Source organism: Papaver somniferum, chromosome 3 (genome assembly GCF_003573695.1).
Source record: "Papaver somniferum cultivar HN1 chromosome 3, ASM357369v1, whole genome shotgun sequence".
NCBI classification, from domain to species: domain Eukaryota; kingdom Viridiplantae; phylum Streptophyta; class Magnoliopsida; order Ranunculales; family Papaveraceae; genus Papaver; species Papaver somniferum.
Window position 1 is genome coordinate 20,325,462 of NC_039360.1, and position 15,619 is coordinate 20,341,080.

At 36.3% G+C, this 15,619-nt stretch overlaps 1 protein-coding gene across 1 annotated transcript; it reads left to right on the forward strand.

The window, feature by feature from the left end:
- The first annotated feature begins 3,905 nt into the window (after positions 1-3,905).
- Positions 3,906-6,203, forward strand: LOC113361003 (WAT1-related protein At5g47470-like). Its single transcript, XM_026604399.1, has 7 exons — positions 3,906-4,275; positions 4,439-4,504; positions 4,581-4,697; positions 4,820-5,039; positions 5,124-5,285; positions 5,425-5,576; positions 5,670-6,203. Exons 1-7 carry the CDS (start codon positions 4,064-4,066, stop codon positions 5,803-5,805), a joined length of 1,065 nt encoding a protein of 354 aa, XP_026460184.1. The 5' UTR covers positions 3,906-4,063; the 3' UTR covers positions 5,806-6,203.
- Positions 6,204-15,619: the final 9,416 nt, after the last annotated feature.

The following is a 15,619-nucleotide window of genomic DNA, read 5'->3' on the forward strand; positions in this document are numbered from 1 at the left end:
ACTGTGCCGAAAGTGTGAAAACCAGAAAAAATTCAAAACGGAATAGGTTTTGAATTTCAAAACCAGAAAAAAATTCTAAGAGACGCTGTTTCGCACTCTCTTAGGGGGCGCTGCCCCCTAGACCCCGCGACCTGACCTGTCAGGTCGAACTGGGAGGGGCTATCCCCCCCCCAGACCACCTGGATAAGCTTGGTGCCGGCATGAACGTGGTATGAATACCATGCCTGTATGACTGCTTCCGGCATGGTATTCATACCACGTCCATGCCGGCACCGAGCTTTTTCAGCTGCAAAAATGGTGGATTCAAAGAAAAGAAAAAAATCAAATTTTCAACCTCTTAGCAACAATTTTCTCTTCACAATCATCCTCCATTTTCACCAAAATAATTTCCCTCTCAAATTTTCTTTCCTTCCTTCTACTCTCACCTCGCTCAACTAAACACAAAAAATAATACACATTAATCATTTATCAAATAATCTTAAGATTTTACTAATTATTATTAATCACTAATCCTAATTAGTGAGGGATAGATTATGAATTACTTAAAATACTTAGATAAGGGGTGACCCTTATTTGATATTTGAATCCCGTTTTATCTTTCTCTTATCTCCCCGATTGTTTTTTATATCCCAACCACCGGTTTTTTTCTAACACCTTAACAAAGTACGAATACAATTTCAAAAATGAAAATTTTATTTGTGGTCCAAAATTTGTCCATTCCCCGTACATTTATCAGGACTCAAGATTTTGACTTGAAACCATGGCCGGGCCTGATAGGGAAGCAGGCAAAGCCCCACTTGTAGGCAACACCAGCCCAGGGCAACAAAAAACCATGTTGTGATGAGGGGTTTTCATTAAAAAAAGTCAAAAGATGGACTGAACCATTAGTTATATAAATATGAAGGGCTGACAATTAATCATCCAAGTACTTTAAGTCTTTAACTTTATGAAGAAACGTTTCCAGTTTTTTTTATCTCTTTTTTTCTTTCACCTCTACAGTTTCCTTCTTTCTCCTCCCACTCTCCCAGTTCCCACACAGCAAATCACCTGCGAGTTTTTTTTTACAAAATCCATAACAATAATCAACTCAATTGGTGCCATAATTAAATGTTTCTATAAGTATAAAAGGTATTGATGTTGGTGTTGTTTTTTTACCCTAATTTTTTGCCATAATTTATGTTTCGATTATTAATTAACCTCTTGATGATTAATGGGTTTCTTTAATTTGATTAAACAATGTTTCATTTTTAGAATTGTGTATGGAAAACAAGTGATGATCTTTTGTTAGTTGAATTTGTAAAAAAAAAAATTAAGGGGCAAAAAAAAAAATGTGAAGTTCACTTCGTGGCAAATTTTCCCCAGGAACGGCCATGCTTGGAACCTGCAGCTTAAAAACTATCAATGTGATTCCTAGGCTTCCGGACCGCCATTGTGACGTAAAATCTATCTATCAGCCCCAAATCTTACAATACTGTAAAAGTCATGAAATATGACCCGGAATTTGTCATGTGCCCTCAAAACTAGTTTTGTGCCCGCAATTTACTTAATTAGTGCCCCGAAATTATTTATATGCCTTTAAATTTGTCGTCCAGCCAAAATCTGCAAAATTACCACTGTGATCCAAGTTTGTTACGCACAATTTACACCTTTACCCAGAGTCGCCCCCTTAACTTAGAACCATAATATTGGGCATACCAAAATCTTCCAAGGCATACTGAATGAAGACAAAAAAGGTTGTGAAATAGCAAAATCAGATAACCCCTTAACCCAAAATTTTTTAATGGCAAATCTCATTACGTATTAGTGTTACTAATCTTGATTAGTGATTAAATATTTTGTTTAGTGATTAAAATAATTTTCAGAATTATAAGAGTTGTTTAGATGAAAAATTTGGGGAAAAAAAATCAAAGTTTTGGTTTGGTTAAGAAGGAGAGAAAGAGAAGGAGAAAGTGAGAAATTTCTAATTCTTGATTCAGTGGAGGATGAGGAGTGTCATATATCATCTAAAAAACCTAGGAAAATACACATCAACTACAACAATGATTCCCAAATGGTTGATTTCCTAGATTACGAGAATGATTCAATGGAGGATGAAAAGGTTCGACTTACATTTATGAGCCGAACCGATCCCTTTATGAACAGTTCGGCTAGCTGAAACTGTTTAGGTATGCGCCGAACATTTGCTAGACACTAGTTCGACTTGTATAAAATTTTCCTAGAAAGCGGAACCTATTCCTGAGAGTTCTGGAATAAACAATGTTAATGGTTCGGCTTATATAATGAAAATCGTATCAGCCGAACTGTTCATATACACTTTCAGGCTGAAAATTTGAAGAACCGTTCGGCTTAAAAAACAACAACATTATGCGCCGAACCTAGGTTCGGCTCACAACTCACCTAAATTATGCGCCGATCCTTGATCTGAAACCTGGATATTGACAACTAATGAACAGTTCGGGAAGCTGAAAGTGTTATTGTTATGAGCCGAACCAACTAGTTCGGCTTGTTTAAAAATATCATAATGAGCCGAACCTAGTCCTGTGTGATCTGGAAGAAAAATTATGTGAGGTTCGGCTCATAGATGTAAGCCGAACTGTTCATCAATGGGTTGGTTCGGCTCATAGATGTAAGCCGAACCTATTCTTGAGAGTTCAGGAATAAAAAATGTTAATGGTTCAGCTTATATAATGAAAATCGTAGATTTTAACCCATTAAAATCAAGTAGATTTTATCTTCATCTTCAAGAGAATGAAAATACGAAGATAATGCAAAAAGAATGAGGTCATTCCGACATTGGACGAAGAAGTTATGATCAAAACAAGATCGAAAGAATTCAGTCTACAGCGGGAAGTTCGGCTGATAACTCATCAATACGAGTCAGCCGAACCTAAAGCCTATAAATCAATATTTTCAAAGTGTTTAAGGGTATATAGGTCATTCATACCCATTAGACACCCCTTATCAATACACCCTGGTTAGGAAAATGACTTTGTATGCCTATAAAGTTTTTGGTATGCCCAATATTATGGTTCTTAACTTATGTATTCCGTTCTGAAAGTTTATTATGTGTGACCCAAAATTGTGGCCGGTGACTCAAAAAATTTGTAAAATTACCCAAAATCTACCTCTATAATTATCACAAAATTGGTTAAAAAAATCAAAACCAACAATTCATGGGTGGAAAGGACATTTAGATTTTGATACTGTTTAAATGGACAAAAATGTAAAAATAGCCAGGATGCAAACAGTTTCATCCTGCCTATTTTCAAATACTTTTTCTTATTTTAAATTTACACATGATGCATCCAGTTTCATCCTCGCTATTTTTTAAGTTTAAACCGGGATGAATCCAGTTTCATCCTTACTATTTTTTTTGTCCATTTCACCCATACTAATTTTTACTCGTCTATTTGAACCATGTTTTAAAAATATTTGGGCAAATGACTCATTTTCCGTATAATTATTTGATTCAAAATTTTCACCGTCAACCATAATGTCCCACCGCCCTGAAAATTTACCGACGTGACCAAAACTGCGTACGATCTAATCCAAACTGTTGGCGTTCTTGTTAACATCCATACCATAAGAGCCAAGAGGTATATTGGTGGTAGATGTGACTGTATCATTGATTGGATTTGTTCATGGCAGATCCACTAAAGTGCGCCTAATCTAGGCAGGCCCAAGACCATCCAACAGGTAGGTGATCAGAGTACATGCATGATTTCAAGCATTTGGACCAGTTGGTGCCTCGTGCATGCATGCATGCATGCTAACTATCAAGTCATATGAAACGCTAGCTACTTTCAAAACCATAATTGTGAATTGTCCCCGCAAAATTAGTTGTGTAGACAGAAAGAGATGTTCTGCTAAATCTAACCAAACACCAAAATAAAACTAATAATTATAATTGTTAAGGAATGGAAGATGGTGGTCGGTGGTGATCAGCCAGAAATTTTAGTGGCCGAGAGAGGTGACAAAAAAGAAAAAACATATTGACGAGGAAGCGGAAGAGAAAGAAAAAGAAGGAAAAAGAAAAAATAGATCTAAAAACATAATCTGAGAAATGTTAGGATCAACAACAACCCCCGCGACAAATAAATTCTTCCATGAATCGGTGTTGATTGTTGGATTAATCGGTGTTCAAATCGTTTATTCTGTATATTCAGTGATCATGAGCAATCTAATGGCACTTGGTCTCTCCCCTCTCTTCCTCGTCATTTATTGCAGTTTTGCAACCTCTCTATTCTTATTTCCTCTCTGCGTATATTTCGAAAGGTAAGTCTGGCGTTCCAATCCAAAGTTTTCCCATGCAGAGAAATTTAAAATCGTTTTGGTTACCATAAGACTTGCTCTTCGGATTTTATAATTATTTCTGGTTGTCGTTGCTACTTTGTTGTTGTTATATAATTTTGTTTATGTTTTTTGTTTACTTTTAAAGGAGCAAGTGGCCTAAGGAATTCAGCACCAAATTGTTGGGACAATTGCTGTTGATTTCATTTGGAGGGTATGAATTTATCATCTTACGTACATTGGCTTTCATTTCCCCTCATTTATCATCTTACGCTGGCTTCCATTTGAAGGGTAACTTTGTTCCAGTCCCTACTATTAGTCGGAGTTAAGAAAACTTCTCCAGCAATTGCTTGTGCCATGCCCAATCTAGCTCCAGGGATCATCTTTGTCATTGCCTGGGCTCTCAGGTAGTAATAGTTCGCGACTCATTTGCTAATTCACCATGCGCATGTGATACGTACAATTATTAGTAGGACACCTGTGATCTTTAGTGAGTTTCTGATTAGCCATTATCTAAGCCATTGTGTAGGTTTGAAAAGGTGAATCTTAGTTGCATATATAGTAAAGTTAAGATTTTAGGGACTTGCATTTGTGTTATTGGAGCAATTACAATGAGCATTTTGTACGCGCCTGGTGCAACCTCAGAGAGTACCAGCCCGAACGATGAAATCAACGAGGAAGTCAAGCTTGTCGGAATCATATGTCTCATGACAGCAATCCTTGTTTTGTCATGTGTTGTTGTCTTACAGGTGTGTAAATCTTAGGTTGCATGTTGATCTCTAAATACATGCTATACCATCATTGCATTAGCTAACTGCTTGTGTTGAAAACAGGCTGCAACTTTGGGTGATTTCCCTGCACCTATGACCCTCTGCGCAATAACTTCTTTCGCGGGTGCTATTCTAACAGCAGTCGTGAAAATGGTTGAGGAAAGAGGATTAGTCACGGCCCATAATATTGTGCGCACCGGAGATCTTGTTGGCTACGCTATTCTGGTAAACACCTTCGCAGTGACCCAATTTAACCAACTGAGTTGCATGGATTTGCCTGGATGAACCGAGCCAATATTTATATGAACTAAATATTTTTTGTATTAGCATAAACTGAACTGCTTCATTTTCTGATGAATGTTAGGGAGGTATTGTAAGTGGAGCTTGTACGAGTTTTAATGCATGGGCTATGAAGAGAAAAGGGCCAGTATATGTGTCCACATTCAACCCCATCGGAACCGTCTCTTCTGTCATCCTCTCTGCTCTCACCTTAGGGGACTCTATCAGTTTAGGAAGGTATGCTCTCTTCCGATATCACCTCAAAGGATCTTTTCTAACCCTTCAACTCAAGCAAAGATAACCAAAATGTATTACGGATGGATTTTGCAGCGTGTGCGGTATGTTTTTGATGTTCACTGGTTTGTACTTTGTGTTATGGGCTAAGAAGAAAGAAAATGTTGCGGTCAGTGATGATGTAGCAGTGTTGCCAAAAAGTTACGAATCAGAAAAGCCACTCTTATGCTAGAGCCTCACGCGTTTGGTTAGTTAAAGCGCTGCATTAAACACATTATGAGAGTCAGCAGTGGAACCATGATTAAAAGTAAGAGGCGGCAAAAAAGAAAATCCCTCTATGTTAAGCAAAAACCTTATATAGATAACTTTTAAAAACTATTTAGCAAGTGGAGACAGTTGCACCTATTTTCCTAAGCTAAATCTTCCCCTGACATCGAGAGTATGAGTAGTGAAGCTTAGTCAGATTTATATAGATTTTATTTTCTATCATTTGGGGACTTTTCTATTGTTTTTTCCCCCTTAGATGATGTTTTACATAGTAGGTTGTTCACATAATCATGTTTGTACACTGGTGAATCTATGTTGATATTTTCCCCAGAATTTTAGTATATCTTGTGCTTAAGTTTCAAAGGCATTTTGAATTTTGAATCAAACAGTTTCAAACATGGATTTCAAAACATCCTGACATGGAGTACAATAAAGACAAATTCTCTCATGGTACAAGTTTTTTTTTCAAATGGACAATGCTTTGGCAATAAAGATGGACACAGCTTTAACTCTGTTGCTTTTCTTAGTAGGAGATTCCCAAACAACTCATCACCTCTTAATTTCAAACTTGCATTCATCAATCTTAGGAAATGGAATAACTACACCTGAAAAATACAGGTAGGAGTAATTGGTGACATTTTCACAACTCATTTACATGATTTTCTTCACAACATTGTTAGCAAAGAAAAATGATCCGAAACGCATTACTTGTTACTTGTTTGCTAATGGTGACATGACGTATTTTTAACAGTGTATTTCCTAACGGCATTCATATGCACTTATGCAAATGGATTTCTGGTGCAAATGGGTTTATGCTAAAAAATGATAGAGTGTCCACAAAAAAAAAAAGACGGATGCAAAAAAAAGAAAAAAAGAAACGCGTAACCTTCACACGACAAAGACAAGTTCAAAAGCAACGTTTGAACTGATCAACATTCTGTCTTCCCCTCGATGAAAAGTTAAATAGTTACAGTAAATTATGTGGAAGGGTGTTAACGTAAGGTTTGCATGCTTGTGAATTCCAAGTTACATTTAGCTTGTAAAATGTTTTTCATTTCCCTATCAGATTGACGCATGGGACAAACTGCAACATGGAGCATTTTATCATAGGCCATTGTAACGACACCTGGAAAATATTGCAGAATTATATCCTCAAAGTACACACATGCTAGAATCAAATTTAGACATCAACAAGGACAAGAGTACATTTTGCGGTGATACAACGATATCTTCATTCTCATTCTATTAATTCTAGAACCACATTAACCATCACCAAATTTTCATAAATAAAAGAATGAAGGTTTCTATAACCTAAGACAAGACAAGATAACTCAAAAACAAGACGAGAGGAATGATTCAATTGTGTGTGTTCATTGATAACAAAGACTCCTATATAAAGGAGTTAGGGTTACAAAATATTCTAAAGATATTCTAAAAGAGGTGAATATCTTCTCAAAACTAGTAAGTGAATATATACAAACATACAAGAATATACCCAATACCTCCCCTCAAGTTGGAGCATGAAGAATCGAAATGCCCATCTTGAGAAGAAGATTTTGAAACTGCTGACGACCCAAGGCTTTAGTCAGAATATCAGCTAGTTGAGAGGTAGTATGAATATAAGATAGACGGATAGTACCTCGAAGTATTTCGTCACGCACAAAGTGACAATCAATCTCGATATGCTTCGTTCGTTCATGAAAGACAGGATTATTAGCAATATGTAACGCAGCTTGACTATCACAATGAATCGAAACTGGTTTTGTATGTCTTATACCAAAATTCCGTAATAATCCTTTTAACCATATAATTTCACAAGTTGTGGAAGCCAAAGCACGATATTCTGCTTCGGCTGAAGAACGAGAAACTGTGGTTTGTTTCTTCGTTTTCCAAGATATAGGAGAACCCCCGAGAAAGATAAAATGTGCCGTGAGTGAACGTCGACTAATTGGACAGCTAGCCCAATCTGCATCACAGTAAGCGTCAAGAACTAACTTGGAATCAGCACGAAGTAAAATACCTTGCCCCGGGCTAGATTTCAAATAGCGCACAACTCGAAGTGCAGCATCCCAATGTGATTGAGTTGGGTGTTGCAAAAACTGGGAAAGAATATGAACAGAGTAACACAGATCCGACCGTGTAAGATTGAGATAAATCAGTCTCCCCACCAACCTTCTATAACGAGCAGGATCAGGCATAGGTGAGTCTGAAGCAAGAACCAGCCGATGATTTTCTTCCATGGGAATATTAGCTGGTTTTGAACCAAGAAGGCCTGTTTCTGTCAAGAAATCTAAAGCATATTTGCGCTGACAAATAAAAATTCCTTTGGAACTTCTAGCTACCTCAATGCCAAGAAAATATTTTAATTTTCCCAAATTCTTCATATGAAAACATCTGCCCAGATATTCCTGAAATTCGCGAATAACAGCTGTGTTGTTACCAGCAATAACAAGATCATCCACATATACAAGAATATACATGATAATATTTCCATGACGATAAAGAAATAACGAGTGATCAGAAGCGCTGGCAGAAAAACCATATGTACGCAAAGCAGTTGCTAGCTTAGCATACCAACACCGGGGAGCCTGGCGTAAACCATATAAAGATTTACGAAGTCTACATACTTTGCCAGTTAATCCATTACTGAAACCAGGAGGAAGTCGCATATAGACTTCTTCATTTAAATCACCATGAAGAAACGCATTGTGTACATCCATCTGAACTAACTCCCAGTTGTTTATTGCAGCAACCGCAAGAAGAGTTCGTACAATCACCATTTTTACTGTGGGAGCAAAAGTTTCAGTGAAATTAATTCCTTCTTGTTGATGATTTCCAAAAGCAACTAATCGGGATTTGTAACGCTCAACTGAGCCATCAGATTTTCGCTTAATGCGAAAAACCCACATGCAACCAATTGCAGACTTGTCGGCAGGCAAATCTTCAATTGTCCATGTGCCATTGGAGATTAGTGCAGCAATTTCAGCCTGCATTGCCTGACGCCATCGTGGATCAGCCATTGCCTCTTTAAATGATTTGGGTTCAACATCATTTGAAATAGCTGCAACAAAAAAACGATGTGCAGTAGAAAACGCATCACAATTCACAAAATGAGTTATAGGATAGGGAGTACCTGAGGACTTGACTGGTATAGGTGAAGCTGCAGGGGAAACCAAGGTCGTGTTAGACTGCTTAAAAACACCCTGCCAGTTAACAAAATCCTTATGCCTGACGTTCTCAAATTTTGTACGTTTACCCCGGTCAAGTTCCTCGTCTGCGACGACGACTGCGACTGTCAAACTAGTTTTGAGATTGTACCGTTAATGAAGCCCAGTTTTCGTTTCGCACCCAAAGAAATACGAAACCCTTTAGCCCATTCTTCATAGTTGGATCCTTTGAGAACTACATGTGTGATGATAGTTCCTGGTCCATCATTGGAAGCTAGAGCATATATGGAGGACTGTTTGTTTGGTGAAGAGGAAGTTGAAGTTAAAACACTAGACATTGCTACCGGACTCTGATACCATGAAGGTTTCTATAACCTAAGACAAGACAAGATAACTCAAAAACAAGACGAGAGGAATGATTCAATCGTGTGTGTTCATTGATAACAAAGACTCCTATATAAAGGAGTTAGGGTTACAAAATATTCTAAAGATATTCTAAAAGAGGTGAATATCTTCTCAAAACTAATAAGTGAATATATACAAATATACAAGAATATACCCAATAAAGAAATAATTAACAGAGAGCAGCCTAGTACAAATCAAACCCGTAACATACTCTTTCAAAGAGTTCTAACGGGGAACAGAAAAACGGGAAATGATAAAGAGGATGATCACCAAAGAAAGAACGGCTCCAAGCACAACAGCAAGAACAAAGATCGCAGAAATACGGATCATGATGAAGAGGAAGATTGCTGAAGAAAGTGCGACTCCAAGCACAACAGAAAGAACAAAGCTCATAGAAAAATGGGTCATGATGAAGAGGGCGATTATCAAAGAAATCAATACTCCGTACGAAACAGCAAGAATAAAGCTTGTTGAGTTTGTTGCACAAGAGACAAAACCTATTATCAACCATTGTTATACAGAAGAACACGTGACCGACTAAGGCAATAGCTGCAGAAATGAAGACCAGTAGGAAAGGAAGAAGGTGAACGGTGGTCTGTAGAGGGAACAGTGGAAGCAGGAGGTGGCAGTAGGGTTCTGTGCTGGGATGTAGTGGGATTGGGAACAGGGTACAGTGGGGAAGGTGATAAGGCGGAAGTTGGACGGTCTGTTACTGAACAGGGGACAATGGAAGATGAAGTTGGACGGTCTGTAGTGGGGCAGGTGGGGAATGTGTTAAGACGCCGGTGAGGTGGTGTGTAGGGATGTGGAGTGGGTGAGGAAGAGTTGACAGTAGGATTGGTAGGAGGAGAATTGTAGGAAATGTAGGGGGAATGAAGGGGAGAAGAAGAGGATTCATTTTTGGATAAGGGTGTTGGAGGATCAGTGAAAGAAAAAACGTTCTCGTCAAAAGTCACATGACGGGAAATGATGATCTTGTTGGTGGTAAGATCAAGGCAGCAGTATCCACGGTGGTTGGGAGGAAAACTAAGGAAGACACATTTAGTGGAGCAGGGGCAAGTTTGTGAGGAGTTGTGGAGGAGAGATTTGGACAGCAAAGACAACCAAAAGTACGAAGATGGTCATATGTTGGTTGGCGTTGATAGAGAATAGACACAGGAGAGGAAAATTTTAGGATTTTTGTGAGAAGAATATTATGAAGATAAACAACCATAAGGAGAGAATAGACCCAAAATTTTGGTGGAACTGAAGCGTGAGACATAAGGGTGCGGGTGATATCATTGACACGGCGTATCATGCGTTCGGCCTTTCCATTTTGAGAGGAAGTTTGGGGGCAAGAGAAGAGAAAAACTAGACCATTATTACGAGTAAAATTGTGAAAAGAAGAGTTGTCAAATTCACGTCCCATGTCGCATTGAAAACTTTTAATTTGACGCTCAAATTGGTTTTGAATAAGAGAACGAAATTCCAAAAACTTGTCATAGACTTGGGATTTAATAAAAGTCTGAAATACAAAGAGTTCTAACGGGGAGCAGAACAACGGGAAATGACGAAGACGATGATTACCAAAGAAAGTATGGATCCAAGCACAACAGCAAGAACAAAGCTGACAGAAAATCGTGCAATGATGAAGAGGATGATTATCAAAGAAAACATGACTCCAAGCACCACAGAAAGACCAAAGCTCAGCGAAAAAGGGTCATGATGAAGAGGGTGATTACCATAGAAAGCAAGACTCCATACAAAACAGCAAGAGCAAAGCTTGTTGAGTCCGTTGCACAAGAAACAGAACCTAACATCAGCTGCAGATTATCTACTACTGTTATATATAAGAACACATGACCGATTAAGGCAATTGCTGCAGAAATGAAGACCCAAGCACGGATAACAGCCTCATGTAGAGTACTTGTGAAACAGAAGGTTATTTTTAAGCATATAGCTAATTACCGCCAAGCATGGGGCACAGATTGAGAGAACATTAGAATGTGCCAAGTTAACGATGACATCTGAACCCGGAATACAAGATGAATCTGTAATTATGCCAAAATGATTTGGCCGGAGGAAGATATCAGTACCTGATAATATCATCCAAAGGAACAAGCCAAGACACCCTAACGACAAGCAGTCTCTGGTAACATCATTGGTATCTCTCTTGTATTCTTTAAGACGATCACCTTTGACCTCGTTACTTGATTCTTGATTCACCATCTTCACTTCTTGATCAGAAAGTCTCAAGAGCTATGAAGAGATTTGCTGATTGAGAGAAGAAGAGGGGTGTGTAGTGTGAATACTAGCTAGTGATGGCCATGTATATATAGAGATGGTGATGCCTAACAAAAAAAATTATTTCAATTTAATTTCACATGAATTTGAATTCAACTACTTTCATCAATGTTAAGTTAATGTTGAGGAGGATGTCATGATCATGATAATTACCTTCTTAGAATAGGTTTTACTTGGTTTCCTAATGTTACTAGAAATAGTGTTGTTCACATGGGTGATCAGTCTAATATGCAACTTTGGCATTGGAGGACAGTTTCAATTATATTGCCATGGTGTCACCCAACTTCCTAGAAGTTTCTCCTAAGAGTTTGTTTGGAATCACAATGAGAAATAACTTTTCGAGCTCCAAGAGTAAAAAAGTAAAAAATTAAGTTAAAGAGAAAAAACTGAATATGACTTCTGTAAACAAAAACCAGAAATAAAGCAAAAGCATGTTTACTTTTTTTCATCCAGAATCTATTTTCGATTTTTGTTCCAAATCTGATTTACGACTTTTTAGCTTCTAAAAGTCGAAAAACTGTTTTTGTGCTTCTGACATTTTTTTGAGCTTCAGTGACATATTCATGCTTTTTCTCTTGGCCATAACTTGGATATTTCTTTTTAGCCAAATAACCCAAATAGGATCAAAAGGTAAAATAAGTTAAATTTAATTTCCTTGCTAATAGTCTATTTTTTCCTTTATGCCAATTCTCAAATTGAGTTACTCTTGTGAACCCAATTGGAATCCATTTTGTCAGTGAAGCAATTCCATATTCCTATGGTGAATGGACATGCTAGCAGCAAGTGATCCATCGTTTCTTGTTGGCTGTTACAGAGGCAGTGGAGGGGGTGCCTTTTTTATTCTTTTATAGCTTTGCATGCCATTGAGGATTGTTCTTTCCTCAATCAGAAGCATTGCAACTAAGTATGACCGTTTCTACTTGCTCCCTAGTCCCTCCCTCTTATTCCCTGTACTGAAATATAGTTTTTTCGAGCGATATGGTTAACCGGAGTTTTTGGTTGATTCTGGCCCCACCAATTTTTTTAAAAGAAATTATTTTGATGTGATCTAATAAAAAAAGTGGAAAATATTTTCAAAATCTTTTTAATGGAAAATGGATTTTTTGTTGCCTAAAACAATTATCTCGAAAAATATTATGTTGCCAAAAATACACCAAAAAATCAAACACACATTCACGATAGAAATCAAAATATTAATCAATCATGCATCGAATCAATCACACAATTAATCAATACAAAATATATAAAAAATGTATAATGTCTAATGTCCAATGTCCGGTTATAGTTTTCAGAATCATTCTTATTACAACTTCATTCTATCAATTAAGACTACAAAATAAGATTATAATTCCGACGAAAGTTAAAAAAATTGATCAGATTGGTTGCGGGTACTAACCTTTGAATCTAACGATGCGATCTTGTAAACAATTTATTGATCCTGTAAAACAAATAAAAGAATTGTTAGAATCTGAAACAAAAAATTGAAGGCCCCACCAATTTTTTTAAAGAAATTATTTGATGTGATCTAATAAAAAAAGTGGAAAATACTTTAAAAAAAGTTTTAATGTAAAACGGATTTTTTGTTGCCTAAAACAATTATCTCGAAAAATATTATGTTGTCAAAAATCCACCAAAAAATCAAACACACATTTACGATAGAAATCAAAATATTAATCAATCATGCATCGAATCAATCAAATAATTAATCAATAAAAAAATATATAAAAAATGTATAATGTCTAATGTCCAATGTCCGATTACAGTTTTTAGAATCATTCTAATTACAGCTTTATTCTATCAATTAAGACTATAATATAAGATTACACTTCCGACGAAAGTTAAAAAAAAAAAATTGATCCGATTGGTTGCAGGTACTAATCTTCGAATCCAACGATGCGATCTTGCAAACAATTTATTGATCCTGTAAAAAAAAATGAATTGTTAGAATCTGAAACAAAAAATTGAAACTAGAATTGGAAATTTTTGTACGGGTTAACACAAAAAATCAATCCGGATATTAAACGGGTTAACACAAAAATTCAATCAAAATAAAGAACTAATTTTCATATTACTTTTCTTAATTTTGTTTATGCCATAGTTAAAAATAAAATAAGTCTGAAATAAGAAATTAAATGAAGCCAATTTTCTAATTCTATTATGTCTTGATATGCAATATATTTTTTATACAAAAATATTTTGCACTCACTAATTACGGTGATGTCAGAATAATGTAGCTATCCAAAATTACAAAATTTGTAGTAACTTTTAGGGTGTTATTTCCTAAATTAGGAATTTTTCTCCTAAATCGAGATTATTTTTTTCTGGAATTCTATGTTGGATGCTCTCTATATAAAGCACTCCAGAAAAATATGGTCCCGTCGTCTACGTTTTTTTTGTGTTTCTTTTCTTCTTCTAAGGTTTTACTTTTTATTTCTCAGTATTTTTTCTTAGCAATATATCGATGAATGGTGATTTTTGTTTGATCTGCTGCAGATGCTGGTGTACACTTCTTACTGTATTGACGATGGATCAACACATGCGATGAGGTCGTCTATTCACAACATAATAGTTTTACTATTTTGTTCTATTGTATTTGTATATTGTAATTGTAAGTTTTTTTTATATGGATTTGCTTCTGCTAGAAGCATCTCATATCTTTTATTTCAATGGCAGTTGATCAATAATTGAATATTACGCATTTACTTGCACTAGAGCAAAGTTAACCATCTTAATCCAACTTTTTCTTTTCTTTTCAAAGTGTATCTTATGAAAGGTGTCATAATTAATACATTCACGTCGTATACGTTAATTAGCAAGAATTTGTTTTTTCCATTTACGTTGTTTGTTTTGTAGTTTTCCTCGATCATATTGTTCTAGTTGTTTTAGCCGCGCAATACTAAGGTATAAACTAATTCTTGAAAATATTTTTATGCCAAACACCATAATTATTTTTATTTTCCAGGTCTAAATGATGTATGAAGCACTTATTTTTGTTTACTAATTAGATTGCCGCTGGTTCGACTGTTTCTAAATCAGGAAATAAAGGTTTCTTCGATCTCAAAATTGATCATATGTATATTGATATTGTTCTTTGTTTATTTTTTATTTTCATGTAATTTTGGGTTTGTTGATTCACTATATAAAGCATCCGAGCAATGGGACCGAACCTCATCGTACTTGCTTTTTACTTCTAGGGGATTTTGTTGTGTTTTCTTTTTTTCTTGAGATTTAGGGTTTTGATGTCTAATCCATTTTTTGTTATTTGTTTTGCATGTAATTAAAAGGGTAATCAGTTGGCAATGGGAGCTCATGAGTACGAATAGCAGAAGTTTGATGTTTTTGTTTTGTTTTCTATGGTATTCTTCGGTTTTAATTCTCATATTTCACTATTATTCCGGGATCTACGAAATCAAATCCAAAGCCGTTATATTTGTTCTCTGGTTCGAGTGATGACCTAGATAAATATTAAAGCTCAAGAGTTTTGTTAATTTTCTAATATAGTCGGTTGTGTATTTTCTTTTCATTAGAATTGCAGGCATAAATAAATGAATCGGGTTGATTGCCGCTAGATTTTTTTTCCTTTCTCAAATTCCCTTGCATGGTTTGTGGTTTGTGCGACAAGAAAACGCCCAAGATATCTCCTTGCCTTTGCCTGCAAATGATCTCAATTAAGGGTAAACTGAAGGAATCGGAACAGGGAATGTGTGAGTTTTCCTACTAATGGCTCAAGCCAAGTGATCTGCAACACAGCTGCGAATATGTTTCTTAGCAAACAAAAAACATGGAGTTTCGGTTTGAAGAAGGTAACTACCATCAACACATATTTGATTTCTATTGGTCTTGTTTACTATTTTTTTTTTAGTTTTCCTTTGCGATAATTGAGTGGCACATTGTACGTTATTTCTGCAGTATGGACTACGGGGT

Bases quoted from the DNA above. Each gene is read 5' to 3' on its own strand.
- LOC113361003 (XM_026604399.1), top strand. From the start codon at position 4,064: ATGTTAGGATCAACAACAACCCCCGCGACAAATAAATTCTTCCATGAA. The intron at 4,276-4,438 runs GTAAGTCTGGCG...TTACTTTTAAAG, and splicing joins CTCTGCGTATATTTCGAAAG to GAGCAAGTGGCCTAAGGAAT. The intron at 5,040-5,123 runs GTGTGTAAATCT...TGTTGAAAACAG, and splicing joins CATGTGTTGTTGTCTTACAG to GCTGCAACTTTGGGTGATTT.